Consider the following 24,217-nt stretch of genomic DNA (forward strand, 5'->3'; position numbering starts at 1 on the left):
CATTTGTTGCTATTGGTCTTCTTCTTGTGCACAATAACTTTGAAATACTACTCCTCCATTGTTTGTGAACCAATCATCTTGAAACCTGATAGCTAGTATGTAACATGAAGAAAACCCTCGCAGGCCCGGGGAGAACATGCAAACTCCACACAGGTAGAGTGACCTGGATTCAAACCCAGGACACCAGAACTGTGAGGCAGACACGCTAACCACTCACCCCCTGAAAGCACATCCCTTATTCAAAACAATGTGTGTGAGCATGTGTAAATGCCTCGGTGGATGTGCATGTTTACAAGTTTAAGACCATGTGGTGAAAATATGGACTTCTTGCTCTAATTGGGTTTATTGTCCAGTGTGCTGAGGGAATGTCAAGTAAAATTCTTTCAGGGTGTTAATTAACAGAAATGCTTCAGTGACAGGGCTCTTCTCACAGCTGGCACATTAGCTGAGCATGCCAAGTGCACACCGTCTAACTAAAACCTCATTCTGCATGATTTGTAAAAAAGGGGGTACAATATGCATTGGTATGCTAACTAGAAGGCAATGGCAAGATACAAATATCTGATATAAATCTTCCAAAGGGTCAAACATGTAGTTTTACCCATCGCACACCAGTGGCTGGATGCCAAATGGAAAATAAATGCAAAAAACTGAGCTGGGTATTGAACTGATTTAAATGATGTCCCTTGTTTATTTCTCAACTAAATTATCTAATTACTTAGTTGAATTATTTCAATTGTTAGATTTTTTTATACAACATATGTACTAATAAACAAGAGTTCAATGTTTGATTGGATTATTGGGAGATTTCTGTTATTCTGACCGATTCTGTCAGCGTGTCAGGAGATTTGTGGTGGAACCAAAACAAGAAATCAATGCAGTTACGCTGCTTGTTAATGCACATAGATTTATTTGTTGAGCTGAAATTACGTACAAAAGAGGCAATCTTCTACCAATGCCTGATTAGGGGAATCAAGCAGCTTGTAGGCATGTGTACAATTTATTTTCATCAATATGCTGGAATTATTTGTATTCTGTATTCGCTCTGCTCAGCTTTCCTTATTGGAAAAATTGACCATTGGGCAAAAGCAAACTGCATATTTATCTGTCGTCAATGGTATCCAATTGCGTATCATTATTGTTATCTAATCATTAAAATGTATTAATCATAAAGACTGGACTGATTAGTTCAGTGACGAATATGATAGGTCAAAGTGGGGCAAATAAAAGATATGGGGAGGCAATAGGAGTAAACAAAATGACAGCAGTGTTGCAATATTTAGGGGAAACATGAGGGGAGCGGAGGGGATAAAAGTTATAAAAAGGCAGTTCAACACAGAGTTTGTAAGGAAAGAAGACACTAAAGTTCCAGAAACAACAAGTACAAAAAGCGGATAGAATAAAAATGAGGTTAACTAAGAGGAAAAATAAGGAAAAGTGACAGACAAGTTACTGGTAGCTCACTCGAGTAGTAGTTCTAAAGCTGACAGCAACATGGGGAGCAAAAGTTCTTTAGAAAGTTGTGGAAAAAGACAGCGAATGAATAAAATGTAAACTAACAAAAAGAACATCTCTAGAGAGAGCTCATGGGCCAATGAAACAAGTGTAAAGAAGAATGTTGAAACAGTAGATAATAAAAACACAAGTTATTCAGAAAAATAAATAACAGAAAAAGGGTGGAAATGATTTTTTTCGAAGAAAGTCTGACAGTTTGAACTGGTTCTCGATGAATAAAGAAAATATGTTTGAAAAGTTGTACCATGGAATAAAGTGAATTTACCCATGATGTTCTTGATCAAGGGTCAGGATCTTTTGGCTGAGAGAACCACATACGATTCATATTTGTAAAAGTTACTCCTTGAGTTGGAGAAGTGTTTTTTTTCTGCCTGATTTTGGTGCGGGCACATCTGGGAATTTAAAACTTAAAATACCAGAGTGCATTTTTACAAAAATATTTGAATTCTTAAATAATATTGTTACACTGTTCTAATCAATGAGTATCGATTAGTATGCATGCACAAGGGACTGTAATGGATAAAAAAATGTATATGATTAAAGCAGCGCTCGAGGTAGTGTTGACTTAGCATTGATGTGCCAACACGACGTTCCTATTGGTGCATTCGGGATTCAGCTCTCTCATCAGCGGTTTCTACATGTAACTTAGAGTTTAGGAGAGAGCCTTATGCAGCCATTAAAATAGCCATTGGTTCCCTACCCCTGCTCTGGATGTTGGAATCATTACACCTTAAATGAAGGAAGGAAAATGTGTCTAAAAATATTTACTTTGTATAGATGTGAAATATCATTTTTTATTCCATCAGGAAAAAGACTGTTTTTCCATGTAATGCAGGCCGCAAGACAAAACCAATATCCCACAATAAGTTAATGACAAAAACTAAATGTTATGAAATTACATTAATTGGCGGCCTGGTGGGGCGAGTGGTTAGCATGTCGGCCTCACAGCTCTGGGTCCTGGGTTCAAATTCAGGTTGGTCCACCTGTGTGGAATTTGCATGTTCTCCCGGGCCTGCGTGGGTTTCCTCTAGGTACCACAGGTTTTCTCCCACATTCCAAAAACATGCATAGTAAGCTGACTGGACACTCTAAATTGCCCCTAGATATGATTGAGCGAAAATGGTTGTCTTTCTCCTTGTGCCACCAATTCGGGGTGTCCCCCGCCTCTGGCCCGGCGTCAGCTGGGATAGGCTCCAGCACCCCCCGCGACCCTAATGAGTATAAAGCGGTTCAGAAAATGAGATGAGATTAGATTAATCAACGTTGCCTCCAAGCTACTGATGGTGATGGATTTCTACGCAGCGTAAAAATGGGCAAATATATTTGAGACAATCACCATAGCATCCACAAATGACTTCACAGTAAACAACAAACTGAGCTCATTAACACTGGTTAGATGCGCATCTCTAGCAGGGCTGCGGCATGGTGCTTTCTCTGTGGAGATGTGTTATTAATTTAATAGAGTCAAAATACAGTGAGAAGTTGAATGATGAGCGGAGGGACAACATGGGAATTAAACAAGAAAGTGAAGGAAAACAAAAACAAAAACCTGTTGCAAAAGAAAAAGATGGCCTGATCTCTTGTTTATTTCCCAGAGAAGTTAAATGACAGAACCATTCTTCATCAGCCAGAGTCTATGCTGTGAAGATGTCAACAGAGGCGGCCAGGCAAGTGCATGGGAGCAATTTATCTATTTAGAATGCCAAAGGGAGCATATAAGCTCTGGGCAGTATAAAATAGAAACAAAAAACAAAGGCAGTGATGGAATACCCAAATTCACTTTCAACCATGGCAATATAGTTCAATTACTTTGCTATTTTACAAACAATTAAATAAAACTTACAGTAGTTTGTGCAATTAGGATTTGGGTTGTTTGCCAACATGGAAAATCCTGATCTTCGGGTAAGAGAGCAAATGAGTCACACATGAAGCACACACAAAAAAAGAAAAAAAAAAACAATTCAACACAACATTATCCAAAAATAGAGTCTGTTTGTACTCGTGAGATGGTCAAGGTATAATCACCAGCTGACTACAATTTCAGGAAGTGTATTCTTTATTCGCAGCTCAATACATGCTGGCCATAATTGTGACAAAAAGTGTATTTTCTCCATTTTAACTAGTGGAGTAAATTTAATACAGTTTGGTTTTTCCCATTTAGTATGAAATAATAATGAAAAATAAATTGCAATCAAAATAAAATGATGTATATTATTTTATACTGGTATGTTACCTTTACAATGATTAAAAGAGGTTTAAGGCTTAATATCAAATGTTACGAAAAATAAACAAGAATGCTAAAACTGGGGCAAAACAAACTTGTAATTGAGAGCATGCTGTTTCTCAGCAGTTTAGATTAATTTTCTGTGAGGCAAAAATAAATAAAAAAACAACAACTTTTTGTCGCAAAAATTCAAGTTGCATTTAAAATACATTCACTTACACAACCTATTGAAATGCAATACACGAGCTGCCCATTTTAGTTTGGATTGACACCTACGTTCATTGCATATGTAAATTTTCATTTTTAACACGCAGATAGCAATTCCTGAAATGGTGATAACCTTCTTTTTACGCCCTCGGTGGAACTTTGGAGTGTCTCTCCTCCGAAAAATGTTGCTACACAATGAGTACATTTCTGCAAACCATGAATCTGCTCACATGAACCATCTAGTTCTCACACTCGGGATAAATAAGTTTGCAGAGGCAAGCAGATGGCATGGCAAATATATTTCCTTAATGGCACTTTCCATCATAGCAACGTCTATCCATTTTGTCATTTTGGAATCAATAGGGAGAATGACAAGTCAATTTTGTAGTTTAAGTACTTGGTAAAGTTAGGACGTTTAGTATTTATGTTTGCGACTTTAGCAGATGAAAATTCAAGCTGTTGCAGCCAGGCTGGGTAAAAAAAAAAACAAGATTCACGTATGAAATTTATATTCTACACTGCAATTATACAGTACAGTAATCCCTCGAATTTTGCGGATAATGCAAACCAGACATGGCCACGATAATCGAAAAACTGCAAAGATCACCCCTATTATTACTAACATAGTACATGTTTTCGCACCTATACAAAAATACAAGTACATTAGTACAATTATCATGAAGTATATTTATTAAATATTAGTTATACACGTGAAAATACTGTAATATAATATATAAATATAATATATATAATTTAAAAGTTAGGATTATTCGCCACGTTATTATTCTTTGACGTTGCAACTTTGCTTCTTCCTCTGCACCATTTTACCGACCAATTCCAAACTCAAACTCTAAATAAGTCAATCGATATAAATGTATATCTCTAGCTGTGATCTGCATGAAACATCTCTTGACTTTCTCATTCTGGCATCCAAACATGATTTAATTCCAGATTCTTTCCGAAGGCTTTTCGGTACAAGTCAGTTAGATACATTATCAGTAAACCTACTCATCCTCGGACTTTGGCTTTGACTCATTTCAATTCTGTTATTCTTACAAAGTTGAACACCATGGGCTGGTATACCATTAGCATTCAGAAGGATGCAAGAATAGATAAAGGTGGAGGCTAAGTGATTAGAAGAGTGATTGCTTCACAAGAGTCATGTGTAGCCCTAGAGCAGACCTGGGCAATTAATTCCACAAAGGGCCGCAGTGGGTGCAGTTTTTCGTTCCAACCCATAAGAGGAAACCTTTCCACCAATCCAGTATCTTAGAAGTGCAATCAGTAGATTGCAGTCAGGTGCTTCTTGTTTCAGCAGAAATCTAATTGTAGTTAAAATGTCAGTTCTGGATCGGTTGGAACAAAAAACTGCACCCACAGCGGCCCTCGAGGACCGGATTTCCCAGGTCTGCCCTAGAGGCTAATAAAAGAAAACCAGGTGGGGAAGCAACGCTAACCCAATGATAACACACAGTCAGACTTGCACTAGACTCATGCAGAGCTACATAATCGCACAGCTCTGTTTCACCTCCATGCTGACATATGGACACACAGTTGGCTTCAATTATGGCAAAAGTAATCACAGGTACATATCCTCCATTCCGCACATATTGTAACTTAGGGAGTTGTTTACAAGGAGCTTTTCCCAGGTCTTTGTGATTAAAACTGCCGCAAAGCACTCCTGACACTCCATTACCCGGCATGCCTTGGGTAAAGCAATAGTGTACATATTGATTTCATGCCTCATTACATTTTCATGTCATAGTTCAGGCGAGTTCTACAGGATGCAGTATCATTCCGCGATGACGAAGCATGAATGTGGGGGAGACGGCTGACAAATAACGAATGAATACCTTATTAATGCGTTTGGGACTGTTGCAGCATCATGCTTGGCAAGTTGTGCAGTGCTCTTGACCCAATTTATGCTTGCTTGAGGCTCCAATGGAAATTGTAACTCTTTTTTTCAACAAATAAATACTCTCATTTCAAACACCCAAACTTCAAACCTTACATCAGCAAGTGAAGAATGACTATGTAATCTCAGAAAAATGTACATACCTGTTCCAAGTAAAATGTTAGCTTTCTGTTTTAAGATGAGTTTGAGATCAATCAGATTGCCGCTTTAAATGTTAGGGTGCATTTCAGTTTAAACAGATTTCCATCATCAGATTTGAGAAATTAGCACACCATCAAAGACCAAACAAATTTAGCCAATTATTTTGTCCGATAGCCTTACAATAAATACTACAAATTTAGTATATGAACAGAAGTATTTGCATCAGTGTGGGGAAGTGTGTGATTTCTTTCTAAATTACCAGGTTTCTCAGACTGCAAGACATATTATTTTCAATGCAATCTGGGAAACATCTTATTCAACATTCGTAAAAGATAAGCACATGCCTTTAAGTGTTTGCCCACCTTTGTTTTAATGAGATCACAGATCATGCAAGAACATCTCTGCCCTAAAGGCTTGTTTTTATGCAGCTGGTTAGTAAAATATTATCTGTATGTGATACTCTGTTTTAAATTTTAAGAAAAGGGTGTCAGAGGTATAGAAATATACATATAATAAAATCCATGTGTGGACCAGACTCAACAAAACCCTGTCATTATTGTGGTGTAGGCCATGTCATGCTTATTTGAACTGTTAGCAATGGCAGAAAAGGGAGACTAACGAAACTGTAAAGTCTACTACCTACGCATCCTTATTCTGAATGTACAGTGTAAAACACATTTTGCTCGTTCTGTTTTTTTATTTTTTCTTCCTCAGAAAGTTTGTTCGAGAGCTTCTCAGCTGGCTTTTGCTGTACTGGGTCATTTATTTTTTGCTGGAAAGTGTAGAAACAGAAATGTGCTGCCATTCCATATACACTGTTTGACCTTCAAAAAGTAAAAGGCATGATACATGTAGTTGTATTCAGACAACTTTAGCAGCTTTCTTTCTCTACACTTGCTTGCTTTTTCAACCTTCTTTAATTTATCTTCTCCATCATTCTCTTTACTTTCGTACACAATCCAATTAGAGTGTCTTCACCCACAAACTGTTCAAAACAGACAGTTTGAGGGTGCTGTCAGTCCTTTCATTTGGCTGTGGTGAATATCGTCGTTTCTGGTGTCACGCTTGCTATAGTGGGGGGGTCATTCACCTGAATTCAGTGCGGGCAGCTTGGGATCGATTCCCACTCAGTGAATGCAAGTGCGACTGTTTGTTTCTCTCTCTGTGTCCCCTACAATTGAATGGGGACCAGTTTAGGGGTTATATCTGCCTTTTCCCGCGAAGTCAGTTGGGATAGGCACTGACACCCTGCGACCCTTTCGAGGATTAGGAAGTTGAGAATGAATGAATGAATGACTGACTAAATGAATTAATTAATTAAAGCATCATTTCCGTGAGGACTTGAAGAAATAAGCATACATCCAAGTAGATGCCAAGACAGGGATGGGAAAACTAGGTAAGAGCGGTATTATTTAAAGATGCCTGATTATGAAGGAACAAAAGGCACACCATTTAAGTGGTTTGGAAAGAATTGCTCTGACACAGTCAGCTCACTAAATTCCATTTTTCTGCAATCCTGTACAGTTCACACTTGGTGGGTAAGCAAAACACTCCTGAGAACCAAGTATTTGAAATCAAGACAGTTAAGTCAATTCTACACAATGTACATCTTATTATATAGCGATATTCAACATTCATTCATCCTCTGTACCGTGTATATATCGTCACAAGGGTTGTGGGAGTTGATGGAGGCTATTTTCGCAAACTTCAACGAAAGGCAGACTAGACCCTAGACCGGTCGCCAGTCATTCGTATGGCACAAAGAGAAACAGGTCGGTTGGTGCAATTGCAGTTTGAAATTATCGAATTTTTAAGTTTTTAATATTATTGTTGAAAAATTATTTCACGATAATTATCGTTATCGTTTAACGCCCAACTCTCACTTGAATGATGTGGGTCTACGTTAATGGAAGGGTAAGTAGTAATTTCAACTATGCTTTTGTTAAGGGAAAATAACATGTAAAGTTCCACTCTTAGTTCATTTAGCTGGAACCGCATTGCTTTTTCACTAAGCGAAAAGATGTGAGAAGATATTGCTGTGGCACAGCTCATGCGTGTAAAACCATTACAAGTCACCTTGGCAGCATTTGTGTTGTTTAAAAGCCACTCAGTCTCGACCTGGGTTACTTCCCCAGCAATAGAATTGCGGCCAACGTTTATCAATGTATCGTGTGCCCTGAAAGCATAGGGGAACACGCTGAAAGAGATAAAGCTTCTTCACTGCAATTGTAGCAGGTTTGACTACACAGTGAAAGCAAGAAATTTACATATCTAGTATCTACTAATGTAAAGGTAACCCTCTTCAACTACAGTGTAAGGTAATTTTATATAAAGAACTCTGACGACAAACGGCAGTCAAAAGAGAGTTGTTGTTGTGGGAGTTTGTGGAATAGGAAAGAATATATCTTTCATTTAAAAGGCTAAACTGCAACAACAGAGACAACCAAAAGACCAAGCAGCAATCTCAAGTACAGAACGTATGAGCTTGTGTGCACTGAACAAGGACTTGCTTCTGTCACTTACACAAACTCCAATCATTGGAGCCCCTTTGATGGTGGATTTGTGGATTATAGAAACTATCAGATCACATGCAACAAGCTTAGCAAGGAAATGAACCCAAGTGCGGTTTTAGTCATATGCAATAACAAAGACAAAAGGCAGTTGTATAAAATATTCTGCAGTAGAATTTGTGAAACAACAAATGCAAATTAAAATAAGTCATGCGGGAATGAAATTTTGACGACTATAACTAACTAAGTCTCGAAGAATTTCAGTTGAAATAAAGTGTGCTCCTTCATATTCTTCAATTGAGCATATTATGGTATCAGCAAATTGTCATGAAAACAGGAGCATTTAACATACCTTTCCAAATTATCAATGATTTTTCCTATCATCAATAAAGAACTAGTCAACAAAGTTTCATCACTCAAGCTTTCAGCTATCAGTCACCTCACATTATTCTTTTCTTCTTCATTGGTGAGGATGGTCTCTCACAAAACACCCTAGGAGGATCATGGTACTCATGATTTGGTGTGAGGGAGGTTTTTGTGTGTCACAGGTTTCCTGAAATTTCACAACAGTTTCTCACTAAAGCGCTCTAATTTTGGGATAAATACCACAGCTAATGCGTTTCCCCCGTCCTTTTCTTGTCTTTGATTCCAATGACATTGTAACCACACGAATTGATCCACATTACCAAGATGCAATTAATCACTATTAAGCTATTCATGGGTAATGTCATAAACATCCTAGTACGCAACAATAAATTTCAAGGTGATAAAAACACATCATCACCTTATCACTGAAAAACTTTCGGGGAAGAAGCCCTGCAGCATGTTAAGGAACACAGCTTTCTTTTCTAACTGATCATAACTTTGGATAAAAATCCATGCAGCATTACTATAAAGCAGGTTAGCAGCAGTTGGTCTGCTGGGGTTCTCCTGAGGCAACCTGAGAGCTGATGCAACATCCTGCAAAGCATCTCAAGAATCTAAATCGATTACAAACAGGATGAGTGGTATAGGTTCACGATGGACATTTTAGTTACAAATTTACAGATCAGAGAATGTGTCCAATAAAACTCACACTAACCTATTTTCACCAGTATTGGAGCGCTAAAAACTCAAAAATGGTAAACGGTGCCTAATACTGCAGCGCTGTGTACATCAAATTCTAAAGTCTGTGAATTTCCCTGTGTCACTTCAGTGAGCTCTCATCTTGACTGAGGTGATGATACCCTGCCGAAATACTGTCAATATAAAGGAAAGATAAAATGTAAGTGATACCATGCTTAAAGAAGAAAATACACGATGTATCAGTACAGCTGAAAAGAAATGGTAATTTGATTAACACTTGTTGAATAAGAGAAACAAAATATTTCATCAATCTCATTGGGCTATATCACCCTCTGGAAGTGATGTGAAAACAACAGTGGCACTTTACCTGCCACTCAGGATTTTAGTATAAGAGGTATTGTAAACGTTATTCCATCTTTCCACAGAACTTTAAAAACAGACAGATACCACCTATTGGATGACAGTTGGCATTACTTTTTGTTTGTTTTTTCGAACGACCATCCATACTCCCAATCATACCGCCACCACCGGGAATGGAGCCCGCATCTGCCCGCACTGGAGTCAGGCGAGTGAACCTCTACAACACGAGGTGGCCTAGTGGCGAATTTATGTATATAAAAAAATGGTAAGATAGGGTAGTTGCATCTTAAAGTCATATGCTTAATTGTTGTTTTTAACTTTGACAATAAGCTCAGAAACAGAAAAGCTTACATTTTTAAGTTAGCACAAACTCTATGACGTCTTTAAAGAAGAAATCGAACTTAAACATTTTAAAATACGGATTATAAGTATTGCTAAATTAGACTCATTTTCGCCACAACATAGTTCGCATTAATTATTGGAAACTCCCTCAATCTAACAGTGAGTACAAAATGTGATGATAAGTGTGATCATATTCTGATGGATGGGAATACATGAATTAAACATTAGGTTGTGAAATTGATTGCTGATTAATCCTGTCGTGAAGAAATTGAGTGAAAATGAAGTGTGCTACTTCCCTGCAACCAGCAGAGACACCGTTGATGTTGAATTTTATATATATATATATATATATATATATATATATATATATATATATATATATATATATATATATATGCTCCATTTGCCTGCAACCCTATAAAGACGTGCAATATATAAAATATAAAATGGATGGATAGTTCCAATATAATTTCATATATTTTTAATCATGCTATCAGGTGCCCAAGGAAAGGCTTTCAAATGGGCATTCTCAATGTACATCAAGCAATTTGTGGTAAGTGCGCTAGCACAAGTCAGAGTAAATTGGATATTACTTCATGGTTTAATTAGAGTAAAAAACATTTATACCCTTTGAAGTTTTTATACGGTGTATGCCAATTACTGAAAAAGCATTCAGCTATACAATGAATGAGTCCAAGGCAAAACACCAATCAACCAGTGCAATTAGTGCAAAAGCAACGTTTTTGTTTTTCAGAGTGCAACTCAGGATTGTGAAATGCCTTTCGTTTCTTGCTCCTTGGTGTCTGAGAATGTTGATTTTCCTCTTAAATGAGTTTTTTTTTTAATAAATAAAAAATTCACACACACCAACACGCCGCTAAATGCCATAGTTGTTGACTTTTGCAGTACTCTCCTTCTAACCCATTCTGCCTCTTCCCAGGCACCACAAACCAACCTTGCCACTTGTCACGTTCCAGCTAGTTGGAAAAAGAATCACATGGAGTAATTACCTCGTTTTTATCGACTATTTCAATTATTGCTTGGCAACAGCTGGAGCCCAGTGTTTCCATCCATTATACTTGCACACTTCTTCAGCACATTTCAATCTTTATGTTCTTTCATGCACAGCAGTTCCTTAAATAACCATAATAAAATTCTTGGTGTAGCTGTTTGGAAGGCATAAAGGTAAGATAAAATCAAGATCGCCTTATTAGGGGAATTTTGCAAAAGCCACACCAATAAGTGCTAAAATGGACTGGTGTTAAACTAAGTACTACAATACCAAGCGGACCTGGATAATCTTAAAGTTGCACTAAGGTCTCTTTGTTATTATTATTATATTATTTTTCCTAACCTTGGATGCCACTTTACCAGGTTTTTGCTACAATCTACTTTCTAAGTGCACTAAATTTCATTTTCTAACTAAATTCAGTTGGTTCTTTTTTAAGCCCTTCTGCAAAAACAACTTTTTCATTAATATGCAGCTGACTGGCGGTAATTAGTATTCTACTCCTTGATCTAATTAGCCATTGTTGGAGTGGGTGTGCTGGTGGAAAACCTTTGGGCGTATAAATTGTGCGTAGTGACCGACACGTAGACGCAGACTACATTCATCTTAAAAATCACACCAAACGTTGCTATTATACGATTATACAAAAGTAACATTTTCCCTTCGGCGAGGTTTTGTACACGCGTGCACACAGAGGGGTGTGTTCATTCAGGAGGCAAGCTATTGATTGCTATGACTTCCTGGTTACAAGAGCTCTAGTTCTACTTAAAACATTCACTCACTTGACACCAACATCTTGCAGACGTCCAGAGCCTAAGGCCAGACAGCAAACAGCGGTACGGGGGTGGAGGTCGCGAGAGAAAAATATGACAGTGACAGGAACTGGTCAAGTGACCAAAGCAAACCACAGCAAATGCACATGTATAAATTTCAATAATGCTTCATTTCTAGTACACTTAATGGCACACATCTTAGAACCAGGAAGTGACGACATCCTTTCTCAGTGCCCTCTTTGTTCATCCTCCACACCCACCAATATTGAATTGAATTGCATTCAATTCAGTTCAATATTGGTGGGCGTGGAGGAAAAACAGTCAGCTACATTCATAATAAAGCAGTGTGATGTCACAAAGTGCCAAGTTTCAAAACCTATCATGTGCAAAATGAATTTGCAAAAGCGATTGAAATAAAAAAAGGTAGACCAATAATATGCTTCAACCTTGGCATACTCTCATTTTGACCTGCACTAACCTGTGCGTTAAATATAAAAAAATGGTAAAGATGTTATATACTTTATATTCTCTATGTGTATGTATATATGTGCTTATATATGTATATATGTATATATATATATATATATATATATATATATATATATATATATATATATGTATATATATATATATATGTATATATACGTGTATATATATATATATATATATATATATATATATATATATATATATGTATATATATATTTCAGCAACACGCTTATTTATTTATATATTTATTCATGTATTTATTTATTAACTTACATATTGCCTATCTATTTATGTCGAAAATGCCTTTCCTATTTCTGCATCCTCACCCTCTTGCTTATGTGACAACGAAATTTCCCAAATACAGGATGAATAAAGGTATCCAATCCAAGATGGAACTACAAGCAAACTGAAGAAGTACGTCTTTGCTTCTCTTCACGCCCCATTACTACATATTCACTAAACTCAGACTGTGCGCTATTGCGTCTCACTTTTACCCAGGAAAAGACAGTCTTGACTGATGTGGTGATCATTATTCATGAAAACAGGAACAATGCATCAACCGCAAACACACCCAAAATTCTACACCACAAGACTCGCAGTTCTGTCTTAATGTTGGAAACGTTATCTATGATTTTATACATTTGTATAAATGTTTCCTTAACTAGAAATTATGGTTATAGCATTACTGTGAAAATTAAAGTTTCTTTAACATTTTGACCTTACAATTGTATAGAAATGGCTTTGGCGGAGTTGGTACACCAATAACTGAAGAATGAGCAGGAGGAAACTGTTGGTGTTTTTGGGTAAAACACTGAGCCCTACCTTTCTCCAATCACACCTTGAATGGCAGTCCACTGCCCACGGGTATGAGTGTGAATCTGAAGATGTAAGACTCTAAAAAGGTATGTGTAGCTAACTAAATATAAGATAAATAAGAAAATAAAAGATTTATGAAGAACAACAACCAATTATTTTTGCTCAGCCATATCAACAGACAGCAAAATAGGTAAGCCTCTAACCATGCAACACATCCAAGAGTGCAGGGGATATTTGTTTTTTTATGTTTAAAGAATTTAAAGTCATTTTCTAGTTTTTGTGGTCGACAATCATATTCAAGTTAGGAACCATATTTTCAGATTTAGACCAAAGTGTTTCATTTCCAGTGTAAATGCCCTATGAGGCCCAATGTTGTGTATAACAGGAACTTGTACTACCTGCTCTTTGACTGATGCCAGGATGGAGGAGGTTGTCTCAGTCTCTGACCTGTCTCCATTAGAGGCAGACATCACCGGGGGAACGATGGCCCCCTTCTCCTGCTCAGTGGGCTGATCTGGCACCGGCATGGCTGAAATGATCAAAAACATTCACAGTTGCAGTTTAGAAAAATAAATAGATCATTAAGTGCATGTATTTGGATTAGTAAAAGGTCATGACTTTTCAGAGCTAAAGGAAGAGTAATTACTATAGGTAACACAATTACTTTACCATGTTATCTTGATAATAACACCATAATGCAAATAAGGTAAATTTCTATATTCAGCATAATGGTGTGTTCCATGATGTTTAAAATGGAAACCAAAGCCCCAAGTAATTGTAAAAACATAATCCAATAGTATTTTCTCAATTTTTGGTTTCAATATATAAAATAATTAGTTCACAATCCATATTAAGTAAGCTTAAAGAGGTTAAAAGGACGTTTTTAAATCATTATGTACCACAAAATCTCAAATCCTGACTGCATGTCATTAGTATTCCTTGACTCGTCAAAATAAAATGGATTTATGACCATTTTAATTACTTGTGACAGTTATTCGTATAAAAAAAAATCATGTGATGAATGATTATTAATCTGAAATCCTCAACCAGCGAGTCGATGGTGCAGTGGTTACTTTTCCTGACTTTAGTGTAGGCATCTTGGGATTGATTCTCACTGGCAGTGTGATTGTCAGTGCGAATGGTTGTCCGTCTCAATGTTTTCCTACGACTGATTGGAAACCAGTCTATTGTTGTTCTCCCGAAGTAAACTGGGATAGGCTCCAGCTCCCCCCTGCTACCCTCGTGTGAATAGGCAGCATGAAAAATAAATGAATTATTAGTAATATTTTTCCCAGGTAAAAAAAATTGAGCTGTCAATAGAGCAGGCAGAAATATATGACATGCTAGAAACACTGACATCTCACAAGTGTAGAATTAGACGTTACCAGAATCATATATTTTGCAAACTCCCTATGTATTTCTCATGCATTTAGACATAAGGCTTCAAATTCAGAATGAATACCCATCTGACATTTGCTAAATTATTTAGCTCATGTCCAGCCACATCGTGCACGTGGATTTTCACACACTGGTGAGTTTGTCATGTTTTCAAATTAGATTAGATTAGAACTTTATTTCATCCCGTATTTGGGAAATTTCTTGGTTGTAGTAGCAAGACACATACAAGACACACAAGACATTGTAGACCTAGGTAAAAAACTGGAGCCACACACAGGAAGTCCACAAGGTGGGCTAAGTGGGCTTAAGACGGCTACGGCAAAGTTGAACCCAGGATGCAGGGAAGAAAATTCCTGGAGCAAAACTTGGGCTTTTAATGCCAAAAACTCTATATCCAAGTGACAAAATAAACAGGGGAAGAAACACAAACTGACAAAAGGCAAAAACATGACTTACTGGATGGGACACTAAAATAAACTCAACACAGCTGGCTATGGGAGGCGAGGAAAACATACATACACACACCTCGACACAAAAACCCAACAGAACGTGACAGAGTTATCAATTGATATTTTCGGAAATTCAGCCAAATCCCTGATTGAACACAGGAGACAAAGACAATACAGAGGAATAATTGTTACAAAAGCTTTATGTCATTAGAAATCTAGGCTTTATCCACACTTCAATATTAGAAAATGGAATGTGGTTTAAAACAGCCCTAATTGGAAAGAACTGGCATTTATATTTAATGTTCTTTAAAAGCTTAATATAAACAATAAAAAATTGGGAAGTAGGACAGCAAGTTTTACAGCAAAGAGGGGAGGAGTGGATATTGTCAATAGAGAAGAGTAAATAATGAGTCAGGTAAGCAGTCTTCCTGGGAGACTCATCAGTCCAATTACAATGTCTAATCTTGACTTTCAAGCATGTGCTTACTTTTCTAGCTGAAATTGTTGCCCTGTGTATTTTAAAGACCGTTTACACTTATTATTACAGTAAAATCACTTTTTAGCATTTTTAAATTAAAAATATCAATGTTTTTTTTATTCATTTTCCATACCGCTTATCCAAGGGTCGCAGGGTGGGGTGCTGGAGCCTATCCCAGCTAAGTACGGGCATCAGGTGGGGGGGCACCCTGACTTGGTGGGCAGCAGGGGAAAAGGAGACAGACAACCAATCGTGCTCACACTCATACCTAGGGGCAATTTAGAGTGCTCAACCAGCCTACTCTTCATGTTTTTGGAACCCGGAGTATTCAGAAAAAAGCCATGCAAGCCCGGGGAGAACATGCAAACTCCCCACAGGAAGGTCCGGACCTGTTATCAAACCGTTGACCTCTGAATTGTGGGCCGATGCACTACACACTCGGTCACCGGGCCGCCCCATATCTATATGTATGACAACTAGGACTAGAACAACTGAAGATTGTTTTCTTTGAGAGCAAGTACATAAAAATATTTCACATACATTGTTTTACTTAAAGGTGGCCTGGCGAATGAGTAGTTACCGCGTTGGCCTCACAGCTCTGGAGTACTGGGTTCAAATCCAGATCGGTACACCTGTGTGCAGTTTGTATGTTATCCCCAGGCCTGCTGGGGTTTTCTCCAGGTACTCTGGTTTTCTCCTACATTCCAAAAACATGCATGGAAGGTTGGTTGGACAATCTAAATAGCCCCTAAGTATGAGTGTGAGCTTAAATGGTTGTTTGTTTCATCGTGCCTTGCGATTGGCTGGCTACCAATTAGAGTGTCCCCTGTCAGCTGGGATAGGCTCCGGCACCCCCAGGAACTTAGTGAGGATAAACCGGTTCAGAAATTGAATGAATGAATGTTTACTTTAAAAAAAGAAATAGAATATAAAGAAATAAGGTTAAAGTTAGCCATTTCTGTTTAATGCCATTAAACAACATTCCCTACCTATTTGACCTATTTCTGTGCACTTTGTTCATTATTTTCAAACTCTCGACATGTTTTCCATGATTTCCTGACAACTCACGTCAGATGATGAGGAAATATTTGTTCTGAATCTTCATGTTTTGTTTTGTCTGGTTTCTCGTTTACTCTATATTTTAATAAAACTCCCAGTAGAAAGCAGAAACATAAATTTCTGGCTTCCGTTTTAGAGTGGCAGTGGGGCTCCTCTGTGTTTCTCTTGCTTTATCAGTCTTTTTCTCTAGTTGGCTCTATCTTCTGCTTTGTTTCCAGGATCTGCCTTGTGTTGGCTGAAAAGTCGATGCGTAATAGTTGAATTAATTTACTAAGGTCACATGGGACAGTTTAAACACCAGGTGATATGTGTGCAGGTTTCGCCTGCCACAAAACAACTCAGGTGAAACCTTTAATAAAAGCAATCGCTCAAATTTTGAATCTTGCAAGCTTTCCTTTTGGACTGTAGATTTGGCGCTATGTGGAATAGCCTTTGGATCTGGAATCAGACCGCTGTACGCCGATTAGTGACAAGTGGTCAAGTTGTTTTGGGTTGATTGAAACCAAATTAACAAATACTTTATTTTTAATTCTTTTATTAAAAGACTGAAATAATCTAGGAATATATATAGTAATACTTTCCATAACACTGTTCTTTAACTCACTCACTGCCAAACATCATGTTACAAGCGCCTTCTTTCAAGCGCAATAAAATATTGCGTGACCGGACGTTTTGTCGAAAGACGTTTGGTCCCCAGACATTTGGTCGACCGGACGTTTGGTCGACCGGACGTTTGGTCGACCGGACGTTTGGTAGAACGGACGGGCCGTCGACCGGACGTTTCGTCGCCGGGTTCGCTCGCTGTCAAATTATGAGAGAGAGACAGACAGAGTTTACTGTTGAAAGCAAGCAACCAGGTAATCTCTTGCTCTCAAAATTATAATCATGAGAGAGCGAGAGAGAGAGAGAGAGAGTCCGTTATACCAAACGTCCGGTCGACGCCCCGTCCATTCTACCAAACGTCCGGTCGACGCCCCGTCCGTTCTACCAAACGTCCGGTCGACCAAACGTCCAGGGACCAAACGTCCGGGGACCAAACGTCTTTCGACGAAACATCCGAGCGCCAAAATAGTGATCCATTAAGACAGAATTTACATATGGTAAGATTAGATTCCCAACTTTCATCACAAGAATTTTTTTTCCACCATTTTAGATTCTTCAGTTGAACATCATAAACAACACTGTTACATCTTTGGTAGTGAATGTGTTGACAAGCCAAGGCACTGATAGTGAATAAACGGGATTTTTGGGACATGCAGCTAAGAAATGTTTGATCAACAGTCCATTCCACATAAACTGATTCACGTGAAACAATTACTTGGATAGAAAAATATAATTAGCTTAAGTTACAGTTCGATAGGCAGCGTGACATCATTTGCACCACTTGATTCGATCTTCTTTGAGGGGAAGTTATCCATTAACATAAACAACTCAAAAGGATTATAAATCAAACATTGAGTCTATCTATCAGGTAGTTTGCTAGCCATCGGACAGAGACAGCAGGCGAGGCAGGGTAGTGTCTGTAAATAAAAGATGCTGCTGAGGCAGCCTGCAGATGGATATTTTCACTCTGGCTGACAAACAGCACTTCTGAGCTTGGCATCTCTACTCTATAAGAGGAAATGAGACACCACACTTTGGATCCTGAGCAAGCAAGACCCGGGCAAAGACAACACATGAGCAGAGGAGCGTCTCGGTGCTCAGCTGTTTATTAAACACATTCGCGAAGGAGTGGGACTTTTACTGACATTGAGTAACCACGTTTTGAGAAGCATGACTCATGGATATCTATTATAGCTCGAGTTTATCATCATGACACACCAACAACAGATGCAATTCCATGCAAACAGACCAAATTGTCCAATTTCATCTCTTTGCAAAAGTGTTTACATGTAATAATGCACAGCATTGTGGGAAGTGATTATTTATTGAAACTGTTGTGGTTGAAGCATTGACCAATATTGTTGCAAAAATTGCAAAGCTGGCATTTACAGAGGGAAAAATGCAGTAACACATTTCCAATCAAGTCTCCCAATGCTGTGGTTTCCCAGAATGCTTCATATGACTACTATTGTCAGCACCTTCAACAAAATGGATGCACCATTTTCTGAGGAATACAATACAACAGGGGCTTCATCTTAAATGAGTTTTGGGACATATATAATTGCACTTGTGGAAATATGTGTTGCTTCTTGTTAATCTGAATAGGAAATAGGCTTTAATAGAGGGCAGGGATGGGCGGTTTAAGTAAATGCCATGGCGTTTTATGGCCATTGCAAAGTGCCTTTTTGATCAGCATTTGTTAGCCTGATTATCCAAGCAAAAAAGTACTGTGATTTCCAGACTATAAATCTGACTTTTTTTAAAGTTTGGCTGGTCCTACGACTTAAATACAGTTATAGGTACCTTGATTTACGAGTCTGTGACTTCGGTGCAGCCAGGTTCAATTCCCACTGGCGGCGGTACGATTGTGAGTGTGAGTGGTCGTCTGTCTGTCTGGGTGCCCTACGGCTGACTGGCGACCAGTCTAGGATGTAGCCTAGACGCCCGAAGTAAGCTGGGATAGGCTCCAGCAACCTGCCACCACCCACCACTCATCATTTCAAAGGAGATAATTCTGTGAAAATTATTTGTTAATGCAATGCTTCAGTTATTTTTTGTCTTGGTGTTTTTAACACTTAATTATAATGGCGTCTATTATTGACTGTTGAGGATTTTTTTTAATATTACCCGCAATGCTTTTCAGTCATTTTTTGTCTTGGTGTTTTTAACACTTAATTATAACTGTGTCTATTATTGACTGTTGATGATTTTTTTTAATATTACCTGTGTTTATACGGACTTCAACATCCTCAAGAGCTTACAATAATTATTGCTAACAAATGGATGGTATTGTTGCAGCTTCAAAATGAAGCAATGATCCCTTTCATTTTAACAGCCAATTTTGCCAGCCAATCACTCGTGCTACCAAAGACTTGCTTTTCTCAAATGCTCCCATGACAACTGAGGCATACAAATGCCTTCCATGATTGATGGCTCTAATTTACCTCCATGTAATGTCTCATATTAAACCCTGAATAATGCATCATTTAGTTTGTACTCTGCAGAGATGAAGTGGGTGCACAATTGTATGCATGTGTAGGCAAGGACATAATATGCATGCTCTTCCATGCCAAAAGCTATAAATAGAATTTGGGATGACAAACTTACAGGAACAAGTGAAGCTCTGACAATGTGGTAGTGTTCTAAATTATATTCATTCATCCATTTTCTGAACCGTGTATCCTGACAAGGGCCACAGGGGTGCTGGAGCCAATCCCAGCTAACTAAGGGCACCAGACAGGGGACACCCTGTATCAGTGGACAGCCAATCGCAGGGTTCTAAATTATGATAAACACATTTTCTGTGCATGGCAACCATGATCTCTACTACTATAGGGAAGTAGCTTCCAGGACGCCCCCACCCTTGTGAAGATAAGTGGTTCAGAAAATGAATGTAATTATTGACCAAGACCTGAAATTTAACGGCCATCAACAGTTTATTACAAACTCTACCTATTACCACCTAAAAGCAAAAAAATAAGGGGCTTCTGGCTAAACAAGCTATGAAAAAACATTACATGTAATTATTTTTACCAGATTGAAATTTTGCAAGAATTTAACACACACAAAAAACAATCAATTCAATTGCAGCTAACCCAGAATACTGCTGCCAGAGTCCTCACCAATACAAGGAAAATTGACTGTATTATACCAGACATGAAATCACTTCACTGGCTTCTGGTAAGTCAATGACTATAAAATTTACAGCTGCTCTACAAAAGACTTGTTAGCCTTGTACCAAAATACATGCTGGATTTGTCTGATGCCAGCCAGACACTTTAGCTCAAATGGAACTGATTTGTTGTGTGTTCCAAGAACAAATAATATTCACTTATTAGCCTTCTCAACCTGAGAATAAATTATCTGAAGATCTGAAATGTGCTCAAACGATTATTTCCTTAAGAACTAAAAAGAAGTTGATTACTAGAGCATATCCCTAACTGCCCATACTGTTAAAATCAGCTACGCACAACTACTGCCGTTTCCTATTTTAATTGTTTTTGTTTTTAACTCATCTGCATTTTTACTGGCCCGGCAAATGTTCTAACAGTCTGCTCAGGCATTCACAGCAGTTTGCCCACTGTGTCCTTTGTGTGATTTAATGTCTGGCTTGTATAGTTCAAAGTGGTCTGAGTAGCGTAGCAAAGTCACTGCGACATTTGTAAGTGAAAGTGTCAGTTGACCCAAGATTGAGATTCTATCATACACTCTCTGTCCTCACAGCAATGAAACTTGAATCAACAATTGGCCCCACAATGGAGCAAATAAAGAATACAGTCTTCCCTCGATTATCGCAACTTCACTTAACGGGAATTCACTTTTTTGAGATTTATTTCTGCTATTCATTTTTTTTTTTTATATATTATTTATTTATTTATTTTAAGTTAAAAAAAAGTGAAAATCCACGCTGAAACTCGTAAGCGGAAGCCACTCTTGCTACCAGGACTCGGCACTGAAGAAAAATGATAATAAAAATACAATTTTTTTTAAAGTTCATAAAAATGTGAAAATCCACGCTGAAACTCGTAAGCGGAAGCCACTCTTGCTACTAGGACTCAGCACTGAAGGAAAAAAAAGGTAGTTATAATAGAGGTGACCCTACTTCACGATTTTTCGATTATTGCAGCCATGTCTGGTCTACATATACCGCGATATTCGAGGGATCACTGTGGTGAGAAAAGTGCATGGTAGATGACCATCCCCTCAAAACACCCCAAACCACCAACACCACATAGTATCTGGAGAGCTTGCCGACGGTCTTAACCCAGGAAAATGTCTATGTCTTTGAAAACCCTGCCACAAATTGAATGCCATAATTTGATAAACACAGAAGTCCCAAGACAATATCAGTCAAGTGTATATCTGTATCTTAATGTTTGTTTTTGTAATCACAGAGCTTTCTTGTGTTCATTTCCTTTCTGTGTTCAAGTTGGAGCTAAAAGGTAACGTAACGTAATATAATTAATTATAATAGACTATCAGTCTATTCATTTTACGTTCAGCTTATCCTCGCGTTGTGGGGTGCTGGAGCCTTTCCCAGCCAACTATGGGCAGTAAGCGGGCGCCACCCTGAATTGGTCGCCAATTAATCACAGTGAAATAGAAGAAGAATTTACAGATAGTTGCCCTGTGCTATTTCGCTGCAAATAGCAGAGACTGGGTGGCAATTGGCAAGAGCAGGTTTGTCATTAATTACATGGGGCCTTCATTACCCCGCCAAAAAATGTGTATTGTGTACCGTGGCTGTTTTAGTATTGTAGTATACCTTTGTAGAGTTCTAAGCAATCTGTGCAAACAAGATACCCAGACACAAAACAATGTGGAAACAGAAATATAAGCAGGGATCTCCCTGTGTAGATGTTGAAAATGCATGTCAGGTCTTACAATCCCTCTGGAGGTGCGATAAGTCAGAGTAGAGCCCAGAAGAAACCCAAGGATGAGACTGGAGGTGGACGTGGCTCACGTCTCCTGCGGCCTTATATTCTCATTGAGGAGGCGGCTCACACGCGGCTGAGATCTCATGCCTGAGGCCTGCTGCTCTTCTACAGCCTCAAAGCCGCGCAACTTTCATTCGACCAATCAATACCTGCAGCTACTACGGTCCTGTGATATGTTCAACTTTAATATTCTGAAGCCCAATGTTTATCAGAAGTCAACCAGTGCAAAATAGTAATATTCAATCGCTTTCAGTACTGTGAAAATGCATATATTGTCTCTCACAGCCTTGAGTGTTCAATGTGCAACACAACGCATTCGCGGGCACAATGTGCTGCTTTCTGTGAAGCAGGTTGACCTAGATTGGGGTGTGCATTCACTGACAAGCTGGAGAAAGCATCAGCATAAAATGTCAGAAATATATTCCCCCACAGTCAAAAGCGGTAAAAATAATTCAAAACTTTCTTGTCCTTGTCAGAGAGCCCATTGTTAACATGCCTCCCAAAAGGATTTCCCCCACAATGTCACTTATTTTGACACTGGAGGTATAAAGCGAAGAAATGTCTAGACAGACAGCATTGTGACTTGATTCTAAAACTGCATCCTAATACAGACGGTATCCCCCCCCAAAAAAAAATTGCTCTTGGGGAACAACCACATACATGAAAGCGGTTAGTATGTTTTTCATATCACAGTCAGTAAGAATTTGGTAACAATAAATCCCTTGCGCATTTTTCTTCCTGTGTGTGGCTCCAGTTTTTTTACCTAGGTCTACAATGTCTTATGTGTCTTATGTCTGTCTTGCTACTGTAACCAAGAAATTTCCCGAATACGGGATGAAATAAAGTTCTAATCTAATATAAAGGCATGTAATGTGTATGTAATGATGCGGAATAAAATGTGTCAAAGTTATTTCATGTTAGAAGACAGACAACTGTTGTTTTTTCTGTACTAATGTTTTTAATTCTGCGATTGGCTGACCAACAATTCAGGTTGTGCCTCGCAAAATGCCCGTCGTTCGCTAGGATAAGATCCAGCACCCCCCGTGACCCTAGTGAGGATAAGAAGTTCAGAAAATGAATGAATGTATTTAATGATACACTCCACAAAGTAAGCCAGTGGTGGTCAGAAAATGCAATATTATTAAGTACCATATATAACCAAAGGGTCTCTATTTCCTAACATTTACTATATGGATGACACCCTTGAGTTGGGACAAAAATAACCTGGATTGGAACCCAGGACCCCAGAGCTGTGAGGCCGACGTGCTAACCACTTGCGCCATGTCTATTAAAAAACATATTTTGCTTCTTGACATTATAATAAATTATCTGTCTACTGAGAGTTTAATAAAGAGTTGCAAGTACTAGTGTCGTTGTACCACTCAAGATCATATTTCTAAAGGTGACCTTTTACAGGACACAATAGGATAAAGCCCAAGAAGACATATCTGAAGCTCAGTTATCATGTAACGTGAATTTCAATTTGCTTCATTCAAAAATACATGAAAAGCTTGTACTGAACTCTATGGACCATTGTAAAAGCCAAATTGTTTCACACATAGTTGATATCTTTTTATTTTGTTTCTAAAATCATCATACAACCCAGAGCGCAGTTGGGAATAGAGGCTGCAGGGTCTCACGGATGTAATTGATCAGGTAAAAAGCAGTCTCTAAGTACCCATTCCACTATCAGGCCAGAGTAAAGCCCAGAAGAAACCCTGCTGATGATGATGATCTACCGAGTAAGGCTGCTCATACCAAGTGTGTGTCAACGTTCCAATGAGTAAACCCGTTCCCTAGTCTGTCATGTAGAAGACGAGATGTGCCAAAAAACACGTAGTTGCAATGTCTGTTACAGTTTTTTAAAAAGGCTACTTATTAGTTTGGATGGCCCGGTGGAGTTTACATATTTTCCCCTTGTGCCGTC

The 24,217-nt window shown here is 38.3% G+C and overlaps 1 protein-coding gene across 1 annotated transcript in view; it reads right to left on the reverse strand.

The window, feature by feature from the left end:
• ctnnd2a (catenin (cadherin-associated protein), delta 2a) overlaps positions 1–24,217 on the reverse strand; it is a 227,923-nt gene that overhangs the window by 179,531 nt on the left and 24,175 nt on the right. The window contains exon 2 of the mRNA XM_077624096.1: positions 13,765–13,895. Coding sequence (XP_077480222.1) covers positions 13,765–13,893 — 129 coding nt within the window. The 5' untranslated portion in view covers positions 13,894–13,895. The remainder of the gene's footprint in view (positions 1–13,764; positions 13,896–24,217) is intronic.

This window comes from Stigmatopora argus, chromosome 17 (assembly GCF_051989625.1).
Source record: "Stigmatopora argus isolate UIUO_Sarg chromosome 17, RoL_Sarg_1.0, whole genome shotgun sequence".
Classification (NCBI taxonomy): domain Eukaryota; kingdom Metazoa; phylum Chordata; class Actinopteri; order Syngnathiformes; family Syngnathidae; genus Stigmatopora; species Stigmatopora argus.